General features: G+C 41.9%; 1 protein-coding gene across 1 annotated transcript in view; it reads right to left on the bottom strand.

Moving 5' to 3' along the window:
- The window catches only part of GABRB2 (gamma-aminobutyric acid type A receptor beta2 subunit), a 248,391-nt gene that overhangs the window by 65,908 nt on the left and 158,519 nt on the right, over positions 1-23,964 (bottom strand). Inside the window, 2 exon segments of the mRNA XM_026660859.1 lie at positions 13,943-13,975; positions 14,343-14,364. Coding sequence (XP_026516644.1) covers positions 13,943-13,975; positions 14,343-14,364 — 55 coding nt within the window.

Below are 23,964 nucleotides of genomic sequence, written 5' to 3'. Positions count from 1 at the left end.
ACAGCTGGGACTTGTACTTTTCATCCACTTCAATTTCAAATGTATTGCCAAGTGTATTCACAGCTACACCCACTCTGCATATGTTTAAGGTCTGAATCGTTGTTTCTAACAAGAAGAGATGGGCTGGGACATGGAGCAGGACACTATGTTACAAATGCAGGCCCCAGAGGATATGCTTCTCCAGGCAGTTGCAGACAGCCACCCACTGTAAATACTGGTTCTGGTGGATGGTTCAGGGAGATGGTAGTATTAGGGGTTGTGGCAGCTCGATGGCAGCGAGTGGTACTGCTGAGACTGAGGGATAGACTTATCTACTTTGTTGATCACTGGCTCAGGAGGATCAGCACTCAAAAATGCTTAGTGGTCCTGGAAGCATTTTGTACTGGTCTGCCAGAGTGGTTCTGTCTTGACAAGTCACAAAACATTGGACCTTAAAGCACACATTGGATGGATCACATAAGGGTAGTCCCATCAGTTTCAATGGTCATATGTGTAAGTGTTATCTGAATTGGAGATTTATGTATACACTATCTGAGATCTTGTAATCCATCTTTGCAAATGACAGAGTGCATTAAACTATGAGTCTGGGAAATTGTGGAAATATTAGTTGCAAAATCATATTGGAATTAAAGTTGTGGAAAAAAGCAGATACCATATTGGTCCCTCAAACCAGGCGAAGTGCAAGTTCTGTAAATGTCAGATACTGCCAAGTATTTGGTGAACTATGCTTGGAGTAAAAATTTAAAATTCTAATGATTTAATTATCAAAACTAATGCACAGAAAACCAGTGGAAAAGCAGCAACCCAAAAAGGAAAGTAATATGCACTAAATGCTAAAGTATAAAGTGGTGCCATGCACCTAAATCCAAATTCTTGGGGTTCTTCTGTGTATGACAAAAGTCACTACGATATTCTTCACCAAAAAATGGGATCACTCTCCCCACCCCCATAATTTATTGTTTAAGCCATTGGCCAGCCTTAATTCATCTTTCCTTCCTTTCCCCTGCTGTTATTCTTCCTTTCTTACAAATTATTACACATATCCCTTTCTGAGTATCTTTGTATGCATTCATTTGGATCATTGGGTATTCAATTATGTTAATCAATATGATTGTAAATTCTACCGCGGGCACTACAGAAATGTATATTCAAAGATACACATACTTGTCCGTGTTCTGTGTAACCCTAGAACAAAAATGTGTGTCCTCTACACAGAAGGATTTAGCATTGTGTTAAATAACACGTTAAAACACGATTAAAAATTCAAGTGTAAACACTCCCTATTAGTCTCTATCTATCATACCTTATGCCTAGACAGATTTGAGAAACATGCTGTCTCTGTCAGGCCAGTCAAGAGTTGGCTGGGTCAGAATACCAGGAGATCAAAAGCAGAAGACAAACTGGAAAGCAGAACCACAAGTCAGGAACCATTGTCAGGCCAGGTCAGAGGAAGGAGACAAACCAGAGATCACAAGTCAGATTCCAGGAATCACACTGGGTCAGGATGCCAGGAAATCAAGCTGGGGAAGCAGGAGCAAGAAGCACAGAATCCAGAGCAGAGTGGAGGATAGTTGTTCAGACAGCTTCCTGTTACTGCTGCTGGCTTAAGTAGGGCCAACGGCCAATCAGCCATTCTGGGACTCCACCAATCAGACCTCGAGGGCGGAGCCTTACTCTAGGGCTGGGCAAGCAGGTAAGCAACTGTCAGCAAGCTGCCAGGTTGGCGAGTGGCTGCTTCCATGAGTCCTGCAGACCTGGGTTTGAGACCTGTGGGTCATGACACAGGTTTTTCTCAGTAACACTCTATTTTGCCTACAGAGTAGCAAAGAATAATAACCCACAGTATGAAATGAATTCTTCTTCATCCCTCAATGCATGTGGCGGACCGCCCATTTCTTTTGTATATAATAGTTTAATGTAGATCCCTTTTAATGGGGTCAGCAATTCCTTTCATAACTTCCACAATATAAATTTGTGGGTATCAGCCATACCAATATAAGTACCTTTACACTAGTATAACTACATCCTCAATAGGGGTTTCCCCATCTTTAATTGTGTTGGTCTCCAAACTGATAAAATGGTACAAAAACTATTTATAGAGCAGACCGTACTCCAATCCAGGACTTAGGAGACTGTCACAGGGAGCCTCCATCACTACCCAGTGAACTTCACTGTCCGGCCAGTTCAGTTGGTTTCTCAGTCACAAACACACACTAGGCTGTTTGTCTTACATCTCAAGGTGTGTATTTATTTCACTTTTACACAGCAAGACTTGTGCAATACAGGCTTATTGCAAAGATAGGCTTCCCTGCTGCCCAGCCCAGGCTCATCCTCTGAGTTCCTTCTCCTGAGCTGCCCTGTGCTTCCTGTTTCCTCCCCTTACATTCTCCCCAATTACCTTGTTAGCCCAGTGATTGTCACCGAGGTCCCCACAATCCTCCACCAGAAAAATGTATAGTTTCCCTCAGCTGGGCCTGCAGCCTTATCCAGGCTGCAGCAATGTCAGTGATCAGGGTGCTGCTGTTAGCACCCTCTCACAGAGACTTTGTAGTGTCATTAGGCAGACCAGGATATGTGTTTAAGTAGCCTGGGAGTTTGAAATCCAGGGAGAACTGCACAGCATGTTGGAGCTAGTGATCCATGCCTGTCCTTAAAGCCATCAACTCTCCTAGTCAGGATGGACCCAGAACCCTAATGGTTACTTCAGAAACACACAAAAATCTATTCATATGTCTTAAAGAAATTAAAGCCTGTAATGTGCAATCTGGTTCTTTCTGCAATATGATAAACACTTCTGATAATGATTTTTAGCACAAACCTATAACTATGCTGGAAACACTCTCCTCCAGAGTAAACTGTCATGAGTATAGTCTCTTAGGATTCAAATGTATTTTCAATCAATTAGTTGCTAATGGGTAAGAATTAAGGCACACCAGTGAAGCGCTCAGCTTCTCAGGATGTTGTTTGGATATCAAAATACATATCACATACATGTTAGAGATGGGGACAAAAGTGATGTACGAGTCCCACTGGGGCAATAGAATCCAGCTCAGATGAGCAAGCTGTACAAACCCAAAATTAACATGGAGAGACTTTCAAGAAAAAACACTGCTTTTAAAACTTTAGAGCAGGGATCGGCAACGTTTGGCACACGGCTCGCCAGGGTAAGCACCCTGGCGGGCCGGGCCAGTTTATTTACCTGCTGATGCGGCAGATTCGGCCAATCGCGGCCCCCACTGGCCGCGGTTCGCCGTCCTGGGCCAATGGGGGCGGCGAGAAGCCATGGCCAGCACATCGCTCGCCCGCGCCACTTCCTACTGCCCCCATTGGCCCGGGACGGCGAACTGCGGCCAGTGGGGGCCACGATCGGCTGAACCTGCCGCGTCAGCAGGTAAATAAACTGGCCTGGCCCACCAGGGTGCTTACCCTGGCGAGCCGCGTGCCAAACGTTGCCGACTCCTGCTTTAGAGAAACGTGTAGCTGGAAATTTTTAAAATATTTTATTTATTTCTTAATATTGAAATGGCAAACACTTTTGTAAAATGGATACTTGTGAATGTTAGTTAAATGCAAATCTCCAATTATTACTACTATGTAATAATTACTAATGTAGTAATTATAGAAACATAGAAGATTAGGGTTGGAAGAGACCTCAGGAGGTCATCTAGTCCGACCCCCTGCTCAAAGCAGGATCAACCCCATCTAAATCATCCCAGCCAAGGCTTTGTAAAGCCTGGCCTTAAAAACCTCTAAGGATGGAAATTCCACCACCTCCCTAGGTAACCCATTCCAGTGCTTCACCGCCCTCCTAGTGAAATAGTGTTTCCTAATATCCAACCTAAACCTCCCGCACTGCAACTTAAGACCATTGCTTCTTGTTCTGTCATCTGCCATCACTGAGAACAGCCTAGCTCCATCCTCTTTGGAACCCCCCTTCAGGTAGTTGAAGGCTGCTATCAAATCCCCCCTCACTCTTCTCTTCTGCGGACTAAATAAGCCCAGTTCCCTCAGCTGCTCCTCATAAGTCATGTGCCCCGGCCCCCTAATCATTTTCATTGCCCTCCACTGGACTCTCTCCAATTTGTCCACATCCTTTCTGTAGTGAGGGGAGCCCAAAACTGGATGCAATACTACAGATGTGGCCTCACCAGTGCCGAATAGAGGGGAATAATCACTTCCCTCGATCTGCTGGCAATGCTCCTACTAATGCAGCCCAATATGCTGTTAGTCTTCTTGGCAACAAGGGCACACTGCTGACTCATCTTCAGTTTCTCGTCCACTGTAATCCCCAGGTCCTTTTCTGCAGAACTGCTGCTTAGCCAGTCAGTCCCCAGCCTGTAGCGGTGCATGGGATTCTTCCATCCTAAGTGCAGGACTCTGCACTTGTTGAACCTCATCAGATTTCTTTTGGCCCAATCTTTCAATTTGTCTAGGTCACTCTGGACCCTATCCCTACCCTCCAGTGTATCTACCTCTCCTCCCAGTTTGGTGTTATCCGCGAACTTGCTGAGGGTGCAATCCATCCCATCATCCACATCATTAATGAAGATGTTGAACAAAACTGGCCTCAGGACCGACCCCGGGGGCACCCCGCTTGATACACCCATGAGTTGGCAGTAGGAGAAACAATCCGTAAAAAGCTGGCCTACCATTTCTTATTTCTCAAAACTAAATACAATACTTTTAGTATTTTTAACATAAAATTACTTTACATCCAAAAATTGGAAAATACCCATTTCCACCCCACAACCTTTTGGGCAAGAAGCCAGTAAAAGAGAAATGTTTCTGAACTCCAGTAACAGCATCTGAATATTCAGCCCATGTATAACCGTTGACACAATGTAAACTAGAAATGACTAACTGTGCTACATAAGTGAAAGAGATCATAGTTAACCAAATACAGGATGATTTTTCAGAAGGCAATATTATATTATAAATCACCTTTACTCAAAAGTAGGTGAACTGAAAATGAAAATGTATCATAGACAGAAAGACAGACAGATTGGACTCATATAGGAATATGAAGAGCACAATCTCACTGTGACTCTCAAACATAGCTGGAATCATTTTTTTCACATAATTGCTTCCTTGTAAGATGTAGGGTCATGATAATCAGCCATGCAAATTGCAATGCATTGAAATAATTCAGGACTTTTGTTCTACTTGGCTATAAATAGAGCTTTTCTGAGTCCAAGTTCCAAGTGGGTTCCATTTCATTTTCCCCAATGCGGGAGTTTGAATAAAGTTATGTCTCCTAGTTCAGCAAGTCAGTTCCATACTTTATATTATATTTCCATCTCCTTTCATTTCTGGGCTCCCATACTTCAGTGCCCAGAGCAATAACCCATGATAATAGGACTACATCAGCACTGCAGGGTTCCATACAGAGTACTGCCAATCTTCTGCATAAACCAAACTAGATACATTATTTCTGTTTTCATAGATTGTGCACAGGAGAAGAAGAAATAGTTATGGTTCAGGTAACATCAAATGTTTATGAGCAAGCCTCATTCTTTGCACTGTAACAAAAACACTACATCTTTTATTATCCTAATAAATTAACAAGAAATGATAGTACTGTTGCAATTATGTTATATAAACATCTCATCATAAAGATATATCAATACAGTATATTTTAAGCTCTCAGATGTCATTAGAATTCATGCTGAAATAACCTTACAATGCAATCTTTATGGACAGATTTCTGTGGATTAACCAGTTTTTCAGTTTTCTCTGACATTTTGTTAAAACTTTAATACTCTGAGCAATGGCATTTGACATGCTTTCTGCAGCTACTTTTGCCAAGCACCAGCATGTCACAAAATAGTAAATGATGCCCTTCAGATTTAGGACCATTTTTTTACAGCAATACTGTATGTTGATTTAAGTAAGATCAATATTGAATAACACTGTACTTTAAGCATGTATGATTTTACTTCCACACCTGTCCCATTAGTCTACTGAATATCTTTAGAAGGAGCATTCAATCAGGATATTCTGAAAACTAGAAACCCTTAAGTTGTTTAAAGATTTTGTCCTTATTCTTTCCTACCATAACAAAACTTACTAAGATTAACTAAATGTCATAAAGTAATATAAATATCACATGTTATTTTATAATATAGGCAGCAGTACTTCAAGTAACATCCTTTTGTCTTGTAGTCTGAGCTTAATGAATTGAAATAAAATTGACTTTTTCTTATAAACGCTAATTGAAAAGAGGTAACTATTATCCCTGTAAAATATCAAATCAATAATGGAAAACAATCAGTTCTGGGCTTTTAAGCCATGGCTTATATTGAGGTAATGAGGGAGAAGGAGATTTCTGCTGCATCAGGAACACTAGCTGGATTTCTGTCTGATTCCTCAAAAAATCATCTTAGAGCTTCTGAAAACACATACTAGAGTAGTAGCTCCAGCATTCTCTGAAAGGGTCTAGCAAGAGATTCCCCTACATGCCAAGTCAACAAGGCACAGGGGAGATAACACCATAGCGCCAACATTGCTCATTCACATCTGTCTCCGTTGAGATACTAACTCTAACTCTAGCCAGAGTCAATGCCTACGCTTCTCAATAGCATTGGGCCCATTCCTGCACTGCCATAGGAGTGGAGCCTGAACAGCAGTAATGCCATAAGAGACCTAGGGGTGATAATAGAAAAAAGATTAGATACTAACTTCTGATGCAAAAAAAAAAAAAAAAAAAAGGAGGTGAATATTATTTTGGGCTACATGCAAACCACAAAAGAGAGGTTATTGGTCCCATAACAGCACCCAGAATATTGTTCTTGGGCACCTCAAGGCCAGAAATATTGACAAATTGAAATACCACAGAGGACAGCAACAAAAGGGCTAGGCACTGGTGGAAATTCCAGGTGAAGCAGAAGAACATCCTTTCATCAAGTTCACATTGTTCTCAATGAAGTGACATTGTATAGTTTATATAGTTTTATTTCCTATCCCACACTAAACCAGGAAAAGAAATACAGCCAGCAGTCAAAAGTAATGAAGCCAGTCCATGGCTCCATGTATCAGCTAAATATCAAATATCAGTTCTCTAGCTCAGAACTCAGCACACTAGCATTCCTCTCTTTTCACCTGCTGTTTTGAAAGCATAAAAATATCTACGTCAAGAAGACACACTCTTCAAAACAACTATTTATTCTCCATAGATGGACCACAGAGAAATGTACAAGATTAGTTGCTTCACAGCACAACACATCATGGCAATTGTAAATATCAAAAGCACATTTCCTATGCATACTGTACCACTTCTCAGTTGGATACCAATAAACTCAATATATTATGTTTTGGACCTTTCATGGGTATCAAGAGGAACTGTGTAGATCATCCATAGGAAGTATCTCACACTTTGTATTAAAAAATATATCTGAACAGCCTATTTTAACATCTTTTTTGGGTAGATCCAACAGAAAAGGCAAGAGAAAGAACAACAGACGCTCACTGCTAGGTACTGCAGTCAAAGGCATTTATTTCTGCTGTGTGACAGACCGTGGAAGTGACAGAGCATGAATTTATCTTTCTAGATGGGAGGTTCTTAGAGAGTTTATCTTGTGGACTACCTTCTCTCCCATCTAAGATCACAAAACATCCCTGTAGAAGCTACAATTGCCTAAATGGAAATGTAACAAAAGTATTGATAGATTTGTAGTTTTGTTTTGTTGTTATCTTTTGGGCATTAAGAGGGTTGTCTGCTTTGGGGGAAAAAAAGTGAATCTCACTGTCTACATTTGCTTTTAATTTCCTCTCACCCTCCCATCTGATCTATCCTGCACAGCTAGAACCAAGGACAGCCAGCATCAGGTGACCAGCCAGTGATCTGTACATGACCTGCAAATACCTTGCTGCTGATCACAGGTGGTCCAAGGACACACTGCTGAAGAGGAATTCTCAACTCAAACTATAAACATATATTTCAGCATCACTTTACCTTTAAAGTATTTGCACTGACACAAATTAGGGCCTAGGTGAACAGCTTTGTAGACCAGAGCATTAAGAAATATATAATGCAAAACTATTCACCAATTTATCATGTGACCTCACAGAAGTGTTTTTTCCCCCAAACAAAGAATGTTTCAAAATTACGGTAATCCAGCCTGGCCTTGTAGGTCTAGTAATGGTGATTTGCTCTGCCATGATGAAGACCAAGGTAACATTGTGGATTTAGGTTTCTGCCCTTAGAGAGAGAAAAGGCATAATATGCATTTAGCTCTTGAGAGATGGAAGCGTCTCATATTGTTGAGCAGTGGCTTCTCCAGTCAATGAAGGCTAAGAATTGACAGGCTCTGGAGAAAACCCTATCAGAGTCCTCAGCTGAAATTATGGTGCTTGATGGCCCCTTGACCAAAGGAAACATCCTGACATTCAACTGACATTTCAATGACTAATAATCTATTTCGCTTGCTGTATAGACTTGAAATGGCTTTTCTTATATCATATAGTTTCTCTAAGGTGGTGTTTTTACTGTCTCAGAGTTAACAAACTTACTGAAACAGTCACAGCAGTTAAACTAAGTGTGTGATACTGGTCTAAGATCAACCAGAAAAGATAACACATTTGTCCCTCTGAGATAAGGTTTTGTCACCACAATAGAAAACTCCTCACAAATGGTAAAATATATCTGACTGCTTACAAGCAGCGAAGACAAGATCACTAACATGCAGATTTATTACCTGCAGATTTATTCTAATGGGTGAGACTTCACAAATGCAGTGGCGGAAGAGAACAAAATTTTCTTGAACTTTTAAAGTTCTTTATGCCACAAACTATTTATCTGAATGCACAATTTTCAGCATTGGCATTCCAATTTGTGTCCCATACTTTCCATCTGTGAACACAGTGATCTTGTGAAAGAGATATAGGAAGAGGATGCCTAAGAACAACTGTATTTGCTGGTAACAAACAAGAGATTGCAGCATGTTCTACCAGGATCACTGGTTGAAAAGTATTCACCCTTAAAGAGCTTTGAAATCAAAGTAAGTACCATAAGGGGCCATAGGAAAACCACCGAATCTAGTCTTTCATCCTGATAGGAACAAGTAATACATGATCTTGACTTTCAGTACATTGTAGTCTGACCATGACCAAAGTGTAATCTTTACTGGCTTTGTCAAAAAAATCTTGGCCAAATATAAGATCCAGATTATGTTATTACAGAATGCAGAGCACCAGAAATCAACAGGGATAGGCCCTGGCTGCTCTGAGATCACAAGTTAATTCTGATGAAACATTGTTCACAAGGACATCAGAGTCACATAAGAAAATAAGGCTAGCTCAGTGCTGTAGAGGTCAAAATCATGACCAGATCTCATGGAGTTCTGCAGTGACCTGAACTCTACTAATCACATGTAATATTCATCTTGGAACTCTCAAACCAGGTGAGTACATTCAAATTAATACCTGATTTTAAAATGAAATACCTTCTGATGCTAAAGGCAGCTGCAAGTAACATAGGCACAGCACCTGCCTAATCCTCTATGGGTTGCAGCTGCCAGAAAAGAGCTGATTTAACACTGGGCAAGTTTGGTTATACCTACCAGGTCAGGGCCTCTTTGAAGACTGAACCATCGGTAGAAACATCTTTATGAGCTACAGCTTGCATTAAACAGTATGAATTAATACTGGGACCCTTACTGCTGATACCCTCTGCTCCAAAGATTAAACCAATGGTGTTAAATTGTCTAATCAAAGCCGTATGTCTGATGCATGCCCTGCCTAGGCTCCACAAAGCTCAAACCACAGAAACCAGAGAACCAAAGATTCCAAAAATAATCTTCCTTCCAGACTTCTGCATCTCCAATATAAACCTGTGTTTCAATCTTGTAACCACCAACTGCCAGTTATCCAAGCGGTGCAGTTACTGCTGCTGAGTCCCAGGTAGAGTTGTGTAGAGTAGAGTGCAAGATTGACTTCCTAACTGATTGTCACCTCTTCCTCACAATCCAATCAAACTCAGATAAGTGGAAAAGCAAAAACGTCTCCAAACAACCCCCAATCCCTTCAACCATGTCATCCAATTTAGTTCTTCTACTTCCTATCACCCTGTCATTAAAACCACTCATTACCAGACAATTTGAAAATTATGAATTAATCAAGGTGAACTAATAAAATCTGGTCCGGGACAACTCTTCATCATTTATATGACATGCACAGATGGATATTTCAGATCAATTAGCCAGGTAATAATAAGAATAAGTACTTACATCATACCTTGCATCAGAGTACCTCAGAAAGAAAATTTAATTAAGCTGCCGAATGATCATTTGAAGTATTATCATCTCAGTTTTATGTCGGGGAAAAAAATGACAAATAGTGGCTACCAGACAAAAGTTTGTTTTCATAAACATATAACAGGTTTCAGTGCTTTAACTTATGTTGGTATTAACTCATTTTTTTTTCTAAAAAATAATGCCATAGAAATTGTTGTATATATAGAAATATATAATGCATATGTGTATAACAGTGAGTGTTACATATCTGTACCTATCTAAATCAATCATATAATCTAATGTACTAATATTAATAAGTGGTTGTGTCACATGACAGGGTTAGTTTAATAAAATAATATTGTAAAGGATTTTTTTCCCTATAGCCACACACAGGTGTTTAATTGCACACATTGTTTAATGAGTAAGTTAAGCCACTCAGATGTTGTTTTGTAAAAACTAAAATCTTAGTTTCACTTTTAAGTCATTGTTCAATTAATGTATCACAGAGCTTATGTTGAACTAGGACAACCCCCCATTTGTGTGCTTTTAGAAATGCTTAGGGGAATAACCTTGGGTGGGCTTTTTAAAAGCACTTTGTGTTGGTCTATCTCTGCTTCCAATGAAATCAATGGGAGTTTTACCATTAATTTAATTGGGTGTAGAGTGAGACCAACCCTGAGTACTTTTGAAAATTCCACTCAGAAAAGTCTCCCTCCACCCCCATTTGTTGGCTGGATTTTCTCATGGATTGCAGCACATCTACCATGTTTCTGGAAATAGTCTCCTGTTTTAATTTACCAGTCTATGTACAAAAAAAGTTTTAATTAATTAGGAACATGTGTATTAAAAAAATCCTCAAATGATGGAAGAGATATTGACCTGATTCCTTGGCATACAGGAGAAGTAGTTTAAAAGATTTTGTTTTCTTATATATTAGATCATAATATCATGAGACAGACTAACGAGCAATTGCAGTTAAAATATTTGTAAGAGGAAATATAATGAATTTGGAAATTAAATAAGAATGTCAATGTTCACACACCAAGCAAGCACAATTCTAGCAATTTATTTTATATTGTTGTTGAAAATGAGGGCCATAGTTTTTGTAAGTGAGTTAACAAGACCAAGCTTCTGAACAGCAGTTTTGGTTTTCCTTGTTGTGAAAGGCAAGCTGATGTCTAATCTCATTAACAGATGGCACACATGGTCATTATACTGGCCTAAGGCACACATTAGGGCTATTATACTGACCATGTGCCCACTTCTCAACTTCTCGCTCACAGTAGTCTTAAATGCTGAGGTATACTTGAATAAAGAGTTCAGGATTAGATTCTATGTTGGCAAGACATAATACCATTTTTGTGACCATGTTCAACCAGTTCTCTTATGTAAAAATATGAAAACTACACTGGGTGAAGAAAGAAAATTCTGAGGAATATCAATGCTATTTTGAATATATGGTTCTAGTCTGTGGTTAACTCCAGAATAAAAGATGTTCCTCGCTCAAGAAAAAAGACCACTGGCAGTCACAACCCCTGTCGTGTTTGGGTGTGGCTGGTGGAAAGGGGAGCACAACCCTCCGTGGATCTACAAATCCAAAGAGGAATGAGTATATAAGCAAATGTGTGAAATTAGGAGCACATATTGGAGCACAAGGAAAATAGCTAAGAGCTTGCACACGACACCCAGCAGCACAAGTAACAGATTGTCATGTATTGTGCTCAAGCACTTATATCTGCATCATTTACTGGTTCCTAAAACAAAACACCCTTTACACTGCCTGACGCACACAGATATCCAGGCAGGTAAAGAATAAACTGGTAACTGCCATAGGCCCCGACCTCTTACTCCTCTCTAGTTTTCTCCCATATTCAGTGGGCTGCTAATGTGGGTTTACAGATGAAAAGCAATTTTATTTAGACACACATATACAGCAATCAAAAATATGTTTTTATTTTTACAGCAATATAAAATATTTAGTTAATAAAACCTATGTTTGTTATAATAAAAATAAGCCATATGAACAAACAAACAACACAACAAAAAATATTGCCGCGCATGAGATGTCATAACAGGGTCCAGAAAAAAATATCAGATTACACTGTAAACAGCATATGTCACATTGTGCAATATAAATCTCAGATAGAGAATGACCTCTGAACCTTTTACTCTCAGAGCAAAATGCAAAACCCACTTCTTCTACCAAGCTTACCCACAATAACCGCAAAAATAAATACAAGTGCACAAAGATGACCAGAGACGGGTACTTCTTTCTTTGCTAGAACACGCTAGCACTCAGAGACCATGGAGATAAGAACCTCGCTAGACTGGGGGAGGGGCAGAAATGTAACATATTTATCTACTGTGCTTCAGGGAGCTGCCTCAGGTTCAAGAATGCTGTTCTTAATTCTGAAAGAAAAAGAGTGCCCTAGTTAATATAATATGTACACAATACTCAAGTCAGATGTCTCATAGAAATGTAAAGGAACTTACTCAGACTTACAGAGCAGCCAACCCCCAGTACCCATGGCCTCATAGTACCACTGGCTTAGTGGTAGTTGTGTGTGAGGAGTGCAAAGCTATTTAGCCAGGAATCTATCCCCAACTAAATGCTGACAGAAACTGGACCCGTTGTTGTTACTGTTTATATGACTAATTGGTATGGTTCATTTGGTCCCTGAAAGGAAACAAAAGAGAGAGAGTGTGATAGTCAAAGAGAAGAACAGGGCCCAGGACTGCAGCCATACCCAGGTATCTCCCAGTGAAGGCAATGGGACTTTGATCACTGGGTTCATAGCCTGCACTCTGGTCAAAAAGAAACAAATTAACAACCCAAACCATATTTTAAAATAAGTGACTTACCATCCTTTTTTATATCACTCAGGAGGTCTTGGCAACGTCTTGGTACAAGCCAGGTTTCAGACAGTGAGCTGCTGAGATGGCCTTGTATGGCTGAGGTATGTCTATTTCTGCTCTTGTCGAGCACCAGGACTGCAAAGATGAACGCCCACAGGACAGAAGTGCCTGCTAAACTTAGATACAAGAATTTCCTATACCAAAACACTATAAGTATCAGCCTTCAGCATGGGCTGTGCCTGCTACCGAAGTCACCTCTCAGCTCTGTCAAGTGCAAAATGCTTCATCAAATAGGACCATGAACAGGGAGACCTGTAGTGACCTTAGAGGGAGGATGCTGTATTAGGATATGCAGAGCAGCCCTCAAACACTTGTTGGGGATTGCAGTGGCTGAGTGAATAGCAACCTCCTAGTACAGATTTAGATACCTGTATTTGACATGATACCAAACACCCTTCATGACTGGGATGTTCTTAACTTCTCCTGCTGTGGTACTCCAGCCACCATTAGTTCTCTCCTTCTCCTCAGGGTGCTGTACTTGAGAGGGGCTATGTCAACAGAGCAGAAAGGGATATCCTTCGGTGTACATGGCTGAACAGTGATTTCCATCACTGAGTCCTTTTCTTCCATTGTCTTACCTTCTAAATGTTATAAATGGTAATCGCATTGGAGTGAAGTGGCATCTGTTACATTCTAGTGACCACAGGTATTGCAAAACAATGTCATCAATCGTAAACACCAGAACTGACAAGGAACCACAACACAGAGTCATTACCCACTGGAGCATCTTTACTGCTGATATTGGACAATAAATAATAATAATAATATACTATACAGCAAATTCCAAAGTTGTAAACTGAGGCATGCCTTTCCAATATGTTCCAATGGAACTGTCCAGTTTCATGACCCCATACACAGTAAAGGCAAACACCATGTTGGGCAGATGTGTAGTATCTGAAAGAATGGATTTTTATTGGAGGGAGTAAGTGACTTTCTATTTGGCCAGTGATGGTGTCACAAAAGTTTTCAGGCAATTGTTCCTATGGGCACATTTTCAGGTGAAGGCAACTCCTTATTTTGGGGGGAGTTTGCCTTTAAAAATAAACTGGGGACACCGGTGTATATGCAGAATCTAGCCTCTAGGTAAATGTCAGGAGAAGTAATTTCACATTTTTGCCAATACAGTTCAAAAGGTGTGTGGTAGCTTCTTGGTCTGTGTGCAAGAGATATTCACTTGATTATGTCCCACTTGGGAACCAATCAGATGTCTAATAGCCATCTACTTTACCTTTACTTTGTAATACAGTATAAAATTCTGAAGTAAGACTAAAATCAAACATATGATAGAGCGACTCTTGTTACACATTTATCTCAATTAAGCCGCATTCAGAACATTCTCATGGTAATGCCATTTACAAACATTGCTTATAACTCTTCATAGTTCTTCTGAACAGTCTGTACTGCATGTAATGTAAAAAGAATCGTGAAAACATCATTTCCAGTCTCATAGTGGTAAATAATTACTTAAGAGGCAGATGGAGTGTGTTGGAGACGTATAAACCAATAAGGCAGTCCCTTTTCACAGTTAGAATGAAACATGCGTTGTGAAATGTGCAGACATATTATTAATCTATTTCATTGCTTTCTCTTCTCTTTCCCCAAGTAAAAGGCAACATTAAAAAAAATTCACATCACTAAAAATCGTCACCATAAATGACAACCTCATTGGTTGTTTCAAGGAGGTTCTACAGATCAGACTAAGATACACTGGCAAGGGGCAGTGAATATGGAAATATACTTTAAGGCCACTGTATACTGCCAGAGTGGTATAAAGCAGCCTTATCATAAATGAGAATCAGGCCCTTTGTGTTTTCACCAACACAATGAATTCATGGCAAATAGGGATTCTTAATTTTTGGACAGCATTCACTAGCAGTGAATAAAGGCACTTAAAAAGCTAAAAAAAACATGCTTGAAAATATAATCTGTGTAATATTTCTCCCAGCTAATTACACACCCTTCTCTTTATAAAGATTCTCTTGGAATCCGGCATGTTTACTTGTGTTGTGTATTGTTACAGAAGCATCAGTCTTTGTATTTAGTCTTGTTATGATACAAGCTGAATATGAGACATGAATATGAATTATGAAACAGTTCAACATTTTATAATCCAAGGCTTTGATAGGACTAAAATAATGAACTTTTGATATATAAACAAATATCAACATTTCAAATTAGAATCAATGCTTTGCCCATGTCAAATTTACATATGCAATATGTGCTTTAAATTTTCCTAAAGCTGGTAGAATTCATAGAATTGGAAGGAGGTCATCTAGTCCAACCCACTGCTCAAAGCATGACCAATCCCCAGACAGATTTTTGCCCCAGATCCCTAAATGGATTGAACTCACAACCCTGGGTTTATCAGGCCAATGCTCAAACCACTGAGCTAGCCCTGCCCCCTGAAAGTAGTTTTTCACCCCAGCTGGGACATGAACCCACAATCTCTGGTTTAGGAAGCCAATGCCTTATCCATAAGGCCACTGGGCCATCTAAAGCATTTATATTACAATTCGCATGCCAATATGCTCTAGCAAACTTGCAACGGCATTTTCACACATCGATTACAGTAGCTTTAGATTGATAGGAGATGACAACTGCATCCCCTAGCATTGCTAAAAGTTAGATAAAGGCATAACTGAACTCTCTTTAAATGAACTACTGCTATCATAAGGCAATACTAACTTTCAACTCTATATTCTATAGATGTAAGGCACAGGAAAACAGGACTACTTCCAACAACAGAAAGTAGCTATATTTTCTCATACAGATGGATTTTAAACAGGCTGAATTACCAGTATGAAGCAGTACAAAACAACATGACCAAAATGAATAAAAATAATTTCAGTTCACAGTGTGTTCATCATCAGAAAGCTGCCATTCAGTGACTTGATCTCAAAGGGATGCTAAAGTATCAGAATGGTTAATTTTATACTTGCTCTGCTATTCAAAATCTTCACACTGATTGCAATGATTGAGCTAATCGAGGTTTACCCAGGCTTGTCATTGTCTACACTTAGTGGTCAGGACTGCTGTAGCTGCATCAACTGCTATCCATCATCAGTTGCTGAATCCAGGCTATTCCCAACCATTGGCAGAGCCAGAGACACATTTAAACTCTTACAGTCCTGACTACAAATCCTGAGCTCTGACCACAAATTTTAATATAGAACTGTGTTTCTTTAAATTTCTAACATTGTAAGTTGGGGGAAAAATACCAACACTTTTTTTCTAGTCCTTGTGAAATATTGATCGGCCCCAGACAATAAAGTCCTCTGCATATCCACAGCAGAGATCCATAACTGACAATGGCAATTTAAGGGTTAGTCCACCAATATGTCTTCTCCACCCTCTCTTGGGGGCGGGGGGTGGGATGGGGTGGGGTAGGAAGGAAATAGCCTCAAGGAGCAAGATGGTAGTGTGGTCTTCATGGCCATTTAAATTACTTGTTTCTAAGGGTCTGAGTGTATTTCAGAACGTCTTACGTATTATCAAAAAATTCTGTTCTAAACACTAACAAAAAAAATCACAGTCCAAGTATACTCAAAATATACTGTTTTATCCAAGCTAGAGAACTATTACATATTTAAAACTTACCCTTCATTCATGCAAAGTTGTATATTTTTACTATCATTTAATTTACTATTTTGTATAGTTTTCCTTCTCCATATACTATAAATTTCAAAGTCAAACAAAACTATCATAATTTACATGCTTTGCCAAAGAAAGACGATAGGTTATTTGTATCATGCCTTTCCAGGCAGTTTAACAAAATGTGGGGTTACAGTAGGCAAAACAGTTGCAATTATACTTTGAATGTATAATCTACATGCAGAAACATTATTAAGCTAAAGGGCTACATCAGCTGATTTTCTCTAACAGAACCCTTATGGGAGGTTGGCAATGCAAACAACACCTTGTGCTTCCTGAAAGCTGAATTCAAATGCGTATCGATAATTAGCAAAACTTAGAAAGGAAACAAGACATATTTATAAGCTAAAAATGACCAGGTAACTTTCTGTTTAAACAGTAAAATACCTACAGAAATATCACATATTGGACTACTAACAGTGATTCCCGAGTCTCATCTGACACCTACAACACAGCTGGACCATGCTGGTGACCTGCAGTGCAACTGCAACACCACTTTACAAAGTTTGCTACTTTTCCCCCCTGAGCCCCAGACTAACTTTTGTATGAAGCCAGATTATCCAGGAAGTAGTTTGTTTTAGCTCAGATATGTTGTTCAACTGTTTTAATGATATATACCAGCTCTTGGTAATTGTAAGAACAATTAGAGGGATCAAACATAAAAGAGGTTAGGAAATCACATTCCAGAAAATTTCTTCCTTTTCTGGAAACAACCTCTCAGAGGGTTAGGGAGTCGATATAGTTTCCAGGAAATACTATGAAAATATTAGTACTAAAAACTGTTTTCTTTGCTGCCAATTTTGTAATGAATGTTCAGTACTAACTCTTTAAGAAGTCTGTAGTAAAGCAATGACAATTGTCAAAATGCTTTTCTATTTCTTTTAATGATGTAGACTGTTCACACTATTTTCAGAACAGAGAATAAACATCTGTGGAGAGCGGTTCTCAAACTTCATTGCATCGTGACTCCCTTCTGACAACAAAAATTACTACACAACCCCAGGAGGGGCGACCAAAGCCTGAGCCTGTCCGAACCCTGCCGCCCTGGGTGGGGTGGGGGGGCCAAAGCCAAAGTCCTACGGCCCCAGGCAGGGGGACTATAACCTGAACCCGCCGCCCAGGGCTGAAGCCCTGGGGCATTGACTTCAGCCCTGGGCGGTGCAGCTCGGGCATCGGCTTCAGCCCCAAGCCTTAGCAAGTCTAACGACACCCTAGCAACCCCGTTAAAAGGGGGTTACGACTCACTTTGAGATCCCGACCCACAGTTTGAGAACCGCTGATCTAAGGGTATCAATAGTACTGGAAGTCACCTACGATATTAATAAGATAAGCTCCAGATTCTTTGATCCCTCTGATGTGTTCAAGCAATGGTTAGAAAGTGAAAGGATACATTTTGGTCTCCCATGTTTCACACAGCGTAGATGAATTAATGCACCGTATTTATTTCGTCTAAAATGTAGAGGTATGCTTATTTTTGCAGAACAAAGTAGTTTATGACAATAAAATGACAAGTAGTTAGCATCTTACACCAAGGAAAACATCTGAAACATTGTATTTCAATTATTTTGCACAGTGTATGAGAGATATCCTAAGTAAGGGTAAGTCATGGGTATGTGTTTATCATGAGATGAAACATGTCTCAGTGTCATATATGCACTGTCAAGCATGAGACTTGAGGTCAAGTACCTACCTTCATTATCTCAGAAGTGTAACTATTTCGTTAAGGACAGTTACCTGTTCCGTAACTGACGTTCTTCGAGATGTGTTGTTCCTGTCTATTCTACAGTAGGTGTGCGTGCTCGCCACGTGCACCGGTGCCGGAAGTTTTTCCCTTAGCAGCATCCGTAGTGGGGGAGCACCGCTGCGACCCCTGGAGTGGCGCCGACATATCGCGCCATAAAGGGGGCTGCGTGCTCCCCCCACCCTCAGTTCCTTCTTGCCAGACAACTCCGACAGAGGGGAAGGAGGATGGGATGTGGAATAGACAGGAGCAACACATCTCGAAGAACGCCAGTTACGGAACAGGTAACTGTCCTTTCTTCTTCGAGTGATTGCTCCTGTGTATTCCACAGTAGGTGACTCCAAGCTATACCTAACGGAGGTGGGTAGGAGTTCTAAACGATAAGTGTTAAGGGTTACTCGGGCGGAGCACCGCCCTACCAAACCCGTCGTCATCCCTTGCTTGGGAGATGATCGCATAGTGTGATGAAAAAGTGTGGACAGAGGACCATGTAGCAGCCCTGCAGATGTCCTGAATAGGGACATGAGCCACATAGGCAGCCGACGAGGCCTGAGCTCTCGTCGAGTGCGCCTTGACAATAGGAGGTGGGGGAACCCCAGCCAGGTCACAACACGTGCGTATGCACGAGGTGATCCAGTGGGAGATCCGTTGGGTGGAAACCGGTTGCCCTCTCATGCGCTCGGCCGTAGCAATGAAAAGCTGAGGGGATTTCCGGAATGGCCTCATTCGGTCTAAGTAAAAGGCCAGCGCCCTACGCACATCTAGCATGTGTAGGCTTCGTTCCTCATTGGAGGAATGGGGCTTAGGACACAGGACTGGTAGAAAAATGTCCTGGTCCATATGAAACGCTGAGAATACCTTCGGCAGGAAGGCCGGGTGTGGGCGAAGCTGGACCTTTCCCTTATGGAAAACAGTGTACGGGGGTTCAGAGGTCAGTGCCCTAAGCTCCGACACTCTGTGGGCTTAGGCGATAGCCACCAAAAACGCCACTTTCTCCGATAAGTGGGACCAGGAGCACATGGCCAGGGGCTCAAAGGGTGGCCCTGTGAGGCGCGACAGTTCAGGTCCCATGGTGGGACCGGTGGTCTTTCAGCAAAAAAGTTCAGTGAGACTGGACACCACTAAGGCTATAAGTATCAGAGGGATGAGCCGTGTTAGTTCTGGATCTGTAAAAAGCAACAGAGAATCCTGTGGCACCTTTAAGACTAACAGATGTATTGGAGCATAAGCTTTCGTGGGTGAATGCCCACTTCGTCGGATGCAAGCATTCACCCACGAAAGCTTATGCTCCAATGCATCTGTTAGTCTTAAAGGTGCCACAGGACTCTCTGTTGCTTTTTACTAAGGCTATAAACGCTGCAGCCAAGGCTGGAGCACAAAGTTCCGTCTACCTTCACTGGCGGCAAAAAGGAACTGAGGGTGGGGGGGAGCACGCAGCCCCCTTTATGGCGTGATATGTCAGCGCCACTCCAGTGGTCGCAGCGGTGCTCCCCCACTACGGATGCTGCTAAGGGAAAAACTTCCGGCACCGGTGCACGTGGCAAGCACGCACACCTACTGTGGAATACACAGGAGCAATCACTCGAAGAAGAACAACGATACTCCCTTGAGTATGTTATTCCACTTAGTAAAAGGTATAACTGTCCTCTCAAATAAAACAGATATTAAAGGAGAGGAATTAATCAACAGGATGCATGTGGAAACATTGGGGACAGAGGATGCTAGCCCACCACAGATAACTACAGCAGCACAACAGGAGGGAGGAGAACCAGCTGCTCTACAGGGTGGAGACTGACAGCTGTCCACTTCAGGCAGTGGACAGTACTCCACCCCTCACCCAGGTCCCCTGTTCATAGCGGTGAAGAACCAGTATGTATTGGCAACAGGAAGTGAGAACAATGGCTGTGGAGGAGCAGTGACCTGCCCCCAAAGCTAGGAAGCTCATGGCCACTGCCCCCAAAAGGAGAAGATATAGGGTGCTGGTGGTTGGGGCCTCCCACCTTAGGGAGACAGAAGCCTCCATCTGACGACCTGACACGATGACCTGGGAGGTGTGCTGCCTGCCTGGAGCCCGCATTCAAGATGTTATGGAAAGAGGTCGAGGCTCATCCACTTTCTGACCACTACCGCATGCTGCTCATCCATGTGGGCACTAACGACACTTTGAGGTATGACCCTGAGCAGATCAGTGGTGACTTCAGGGCTCTGGAAGCGAGGGTGAAGGAGTATGGGGTGCAGGTGGTCTTCTCATCCATCTTTCCAGTTGAGGGTAAGGGCCCGGAGAGGGATGCACATCCTGGAGATGAATCCATGACTGCGCAGATGGTGTTGACGTGAGGGCTTCCGCTTCTTCGACCATGAGATGCTGTTTCCCTGCTTGGTCAGGTGAACCCCTTCTCTTCCCAACAGACCTTCTTCCTGGAACAGCATCTCATGGCTGAGGAAGCCAAAGCCCTGCTCTGTGGAATCTCCATTGTTGGGAGTTTTTAAAAAGAGGTCAGAGATGTTCTAGGCTTACTTGGTCCTGCCTCAGTACAGGGGGCTTGACCTGATAACTTCTTGAAGACCCATCCAGCCCTACATTTCTAATATTTTATTATTATTATTAGCTTCCTAAACCCATTTTATTGCCAACCAAGAAAAGGACATAAACAAAAAGGGTCTGATCTTGGGATATTCCACTGTCCAGTAGAATCTTTAAAAGTCTCTCCCCTCTCTGTTCTGCTCTCACTCTTTCTGACTTACCTTCAAAAGATCATATAGTAACTTCACAGAAAGATAACCAGGGGATTTATTATAATTTGAATACAAAGATCTATTTCAATCCCAGTTTTCTAGAGGAAAAAAATTATCTTCTCTCCTCAATAGAACAGTCATAACAAAAAAAAACTTTTCCCTTTAGACTCTAGAGTCTGAAGAAGTTATAAAGAGAAGAAATGTTGCACTAAACCTTTGAATGAGATGTGACTGCATGTAATCTTGTGGGTATGGAAAGAAACAAACTCCTGAAGAAACAAAACTACCCTCAGCTTTTGATACAAAATTTCTTCCATTCAGTTAAAGAAAGGGTACATTCCATGAGAACACCCATCAGAAAGCATATACATGATCATCTGTAGTTCTTAGTTTCCCTAATCTTTTTCTCCCCCTCTGTGACCATACTCAGACATTTAAAAAACACTATATCCCCAAATATGAACACTTTACAATATTAAACTAAAATGTTCCTCTGTTAACCCATGGTACGTAATAGGTGGGCATGGGATCAATGGGCACATGGATGCCACCCACCGCCTCCCTACTTGTATGGGAGAAGAGGGGACAGAGTAACTTGGGCTCCCACAGGTCTCCCTTCCCTGGCCTCTGAGCTTGTCCCACCTGCTCCTGCTTCCACAGGATGACTGGAAACTAAGGAGACTGATGGGCTCATCGAAGGAGAGGCAGGGGGAGGAAGGAAGGGTTGTTTCTGCCCACTGCTAACCTGTAGTCATTTTGCTTTTTTCTTAGGGTGCCAGGGTTTATGCTTATCACCAAATTTAATTTGAGGTCTGAAAGGTAAATTTTCCCATATGGCAAAATTGGCAAACCTTGTGCAAGGTTTTTCATCTTCCATCCAGCATCCTAGAGGTCTGGTTCCATTGGAGTTGGTGGGTTAAAAAAGGGTTCAGTGTGAGGTCACTGTAACCCAATGGGCTGGATGGACATGGGCCTTGAGCATGATGAGGGGTATGCCACCATGTCTTGCACAGCATGCAGGTCCCCTTAACTCTCCTACCTCTACAATGGATGACGGGACTAGGACTCTGGCTGCCCGCTTGGGTCCCCAGACAGGCCCTGGGGACATTGCCTGCATATGCTCCTCAGATTTATAGAATATATGGCAACTAAGGAAGGGGGACATCAGACTGGACGAGAAATGATCACCAAACTCAGCCATGAGGATACATCCCAGCCGTGAGTGTACCCTGTTACACATGGGCAGTTTTATAATAATAAAATGTATGGAAAAGTGAGTGTGTGTGAGAGAGAGAGAGAGATATCTACACTGGGCCATGATCGTGGACATACTGGTTAACCATGAAAGGAAGATGGACTGTTCTGTCTCCCGTTTTTCCTCTGAGCAGTATAGGACAGCAGTAGCCTTCCTTTCTTTTATACCCCCTCTTTCACTCTGATGAAATTACAGCCTCGGGTTTAACTCAACCCATATCATTCCCCCATCAATAGGAAAATAAATAAAAAACAACCAGACTGAATTTATTAAACAGTGTCCTAGCTCTGAATGGGATGCTTTGTTTCAGATGAATCATGCTCCCAACAAAATAACTAAATTTCTCACTTGCCTCTGATGCACAGATTTTAATGCATCATTCAAGTTTGTTCCTCATGGTGTGCCTAATGGATTACTCAGCTCAGCATGAAACGAAGACATCTACTGGGCTTAAGGCAGGAAGCCTGAAAGCTCTGAGTGGACTGTGCACCTAAACCCACTGACTAGGAGAACAATTCATTCTACCACAAAAAAAATGTTGTAGCAGTTAGATGTGTGCGTGCGTGCGCACATGTGTGAGTGCAGATGTGCATGATGGATGTTACATGTTGGTCTGGAGTGGCATAAAAAGTTTCTTGACAGAATCTGGGACAACTGCATTAATCACAAATGGCACAAGTGAGTTATTCAGGTCATCCAAACAAGCATTGCTAAAAGCTGCACACAATACCCTACTCGTATGTATTCTGTATATGCCACATACAGTAACTCCTCACTTAAAGTTGTCCCGGTTAACGTTGTTTTGTTGTTACGTTGCTGATCAATTAGAGAACATGCTTGTTTAAAGTTGCGCAATGCTCCCATATAACGTTGTTATATAACGTTGTTTGGCAGCTGCCTGCTTTGTCCACTGCTTGCAGAAAGAGCAGGCTGTTGCAGCTAGCTGGTGGAGGCTTGGAACCAGGGTAGACCGGCAGCTCCCTCTCCCCCCATCAGCTCTCCGCTCCCCTAGGTTCCCTGTGCAGCAGCCGCCCAGCAGGCTATCAATTGCTGGCAGTTCAGCTGTCCCTCCCCCCACTGCCATGTGCTTCTCCTGCCCTCTGCCTTGGAGCTGCTCCCAGGAGCCTCCTGCTTGCTGTGCGGGGGTGGGAAGAGGGGGCTAATGTCAGGGTGTCCCCCTCACCCCTGTTCCTGCCCCCCCCGCTTACCCCATCTCAGGTAAGCAGGGGAAGGGGGGACACGACAGGAGGACTCAGGACGGAGGGAGCTTGCTGGCAGTAGCTGCGGTCTCAACTTGCTGATCTACTTAAAAAGGCAGTGTACTTACAGTGGGGTCAGCGTACTTAAAGGGGCAATGCGCATCTCTCTCTCTTTCTCTCTCTCTCACACATACACACACAAAGTGTGTGTCTCTGTCTCCCGTGCTGTCTCCCCTC

This window comes from Terrapene carolina, unplaced genomic scaffold, assembly GCF_002925995.2.
Source record: "Terrapene carolina triunguis isolate 2854851 unplaced genomic scaffold, T_m_triunguis-2.0 Scaffold838, whole genome shotgun sequence".
In the NCBI taxonomy this organism is placed as follows: Eukaryota; Metazoa; Chordata; order Testudines; family Emydidae; genus Terrapene; species Terrapene triunguis.
Note: the sequence above shows the minus strand (reverse complement) of the source record. Positions and strands in the feature narration are given on the sequence as shown.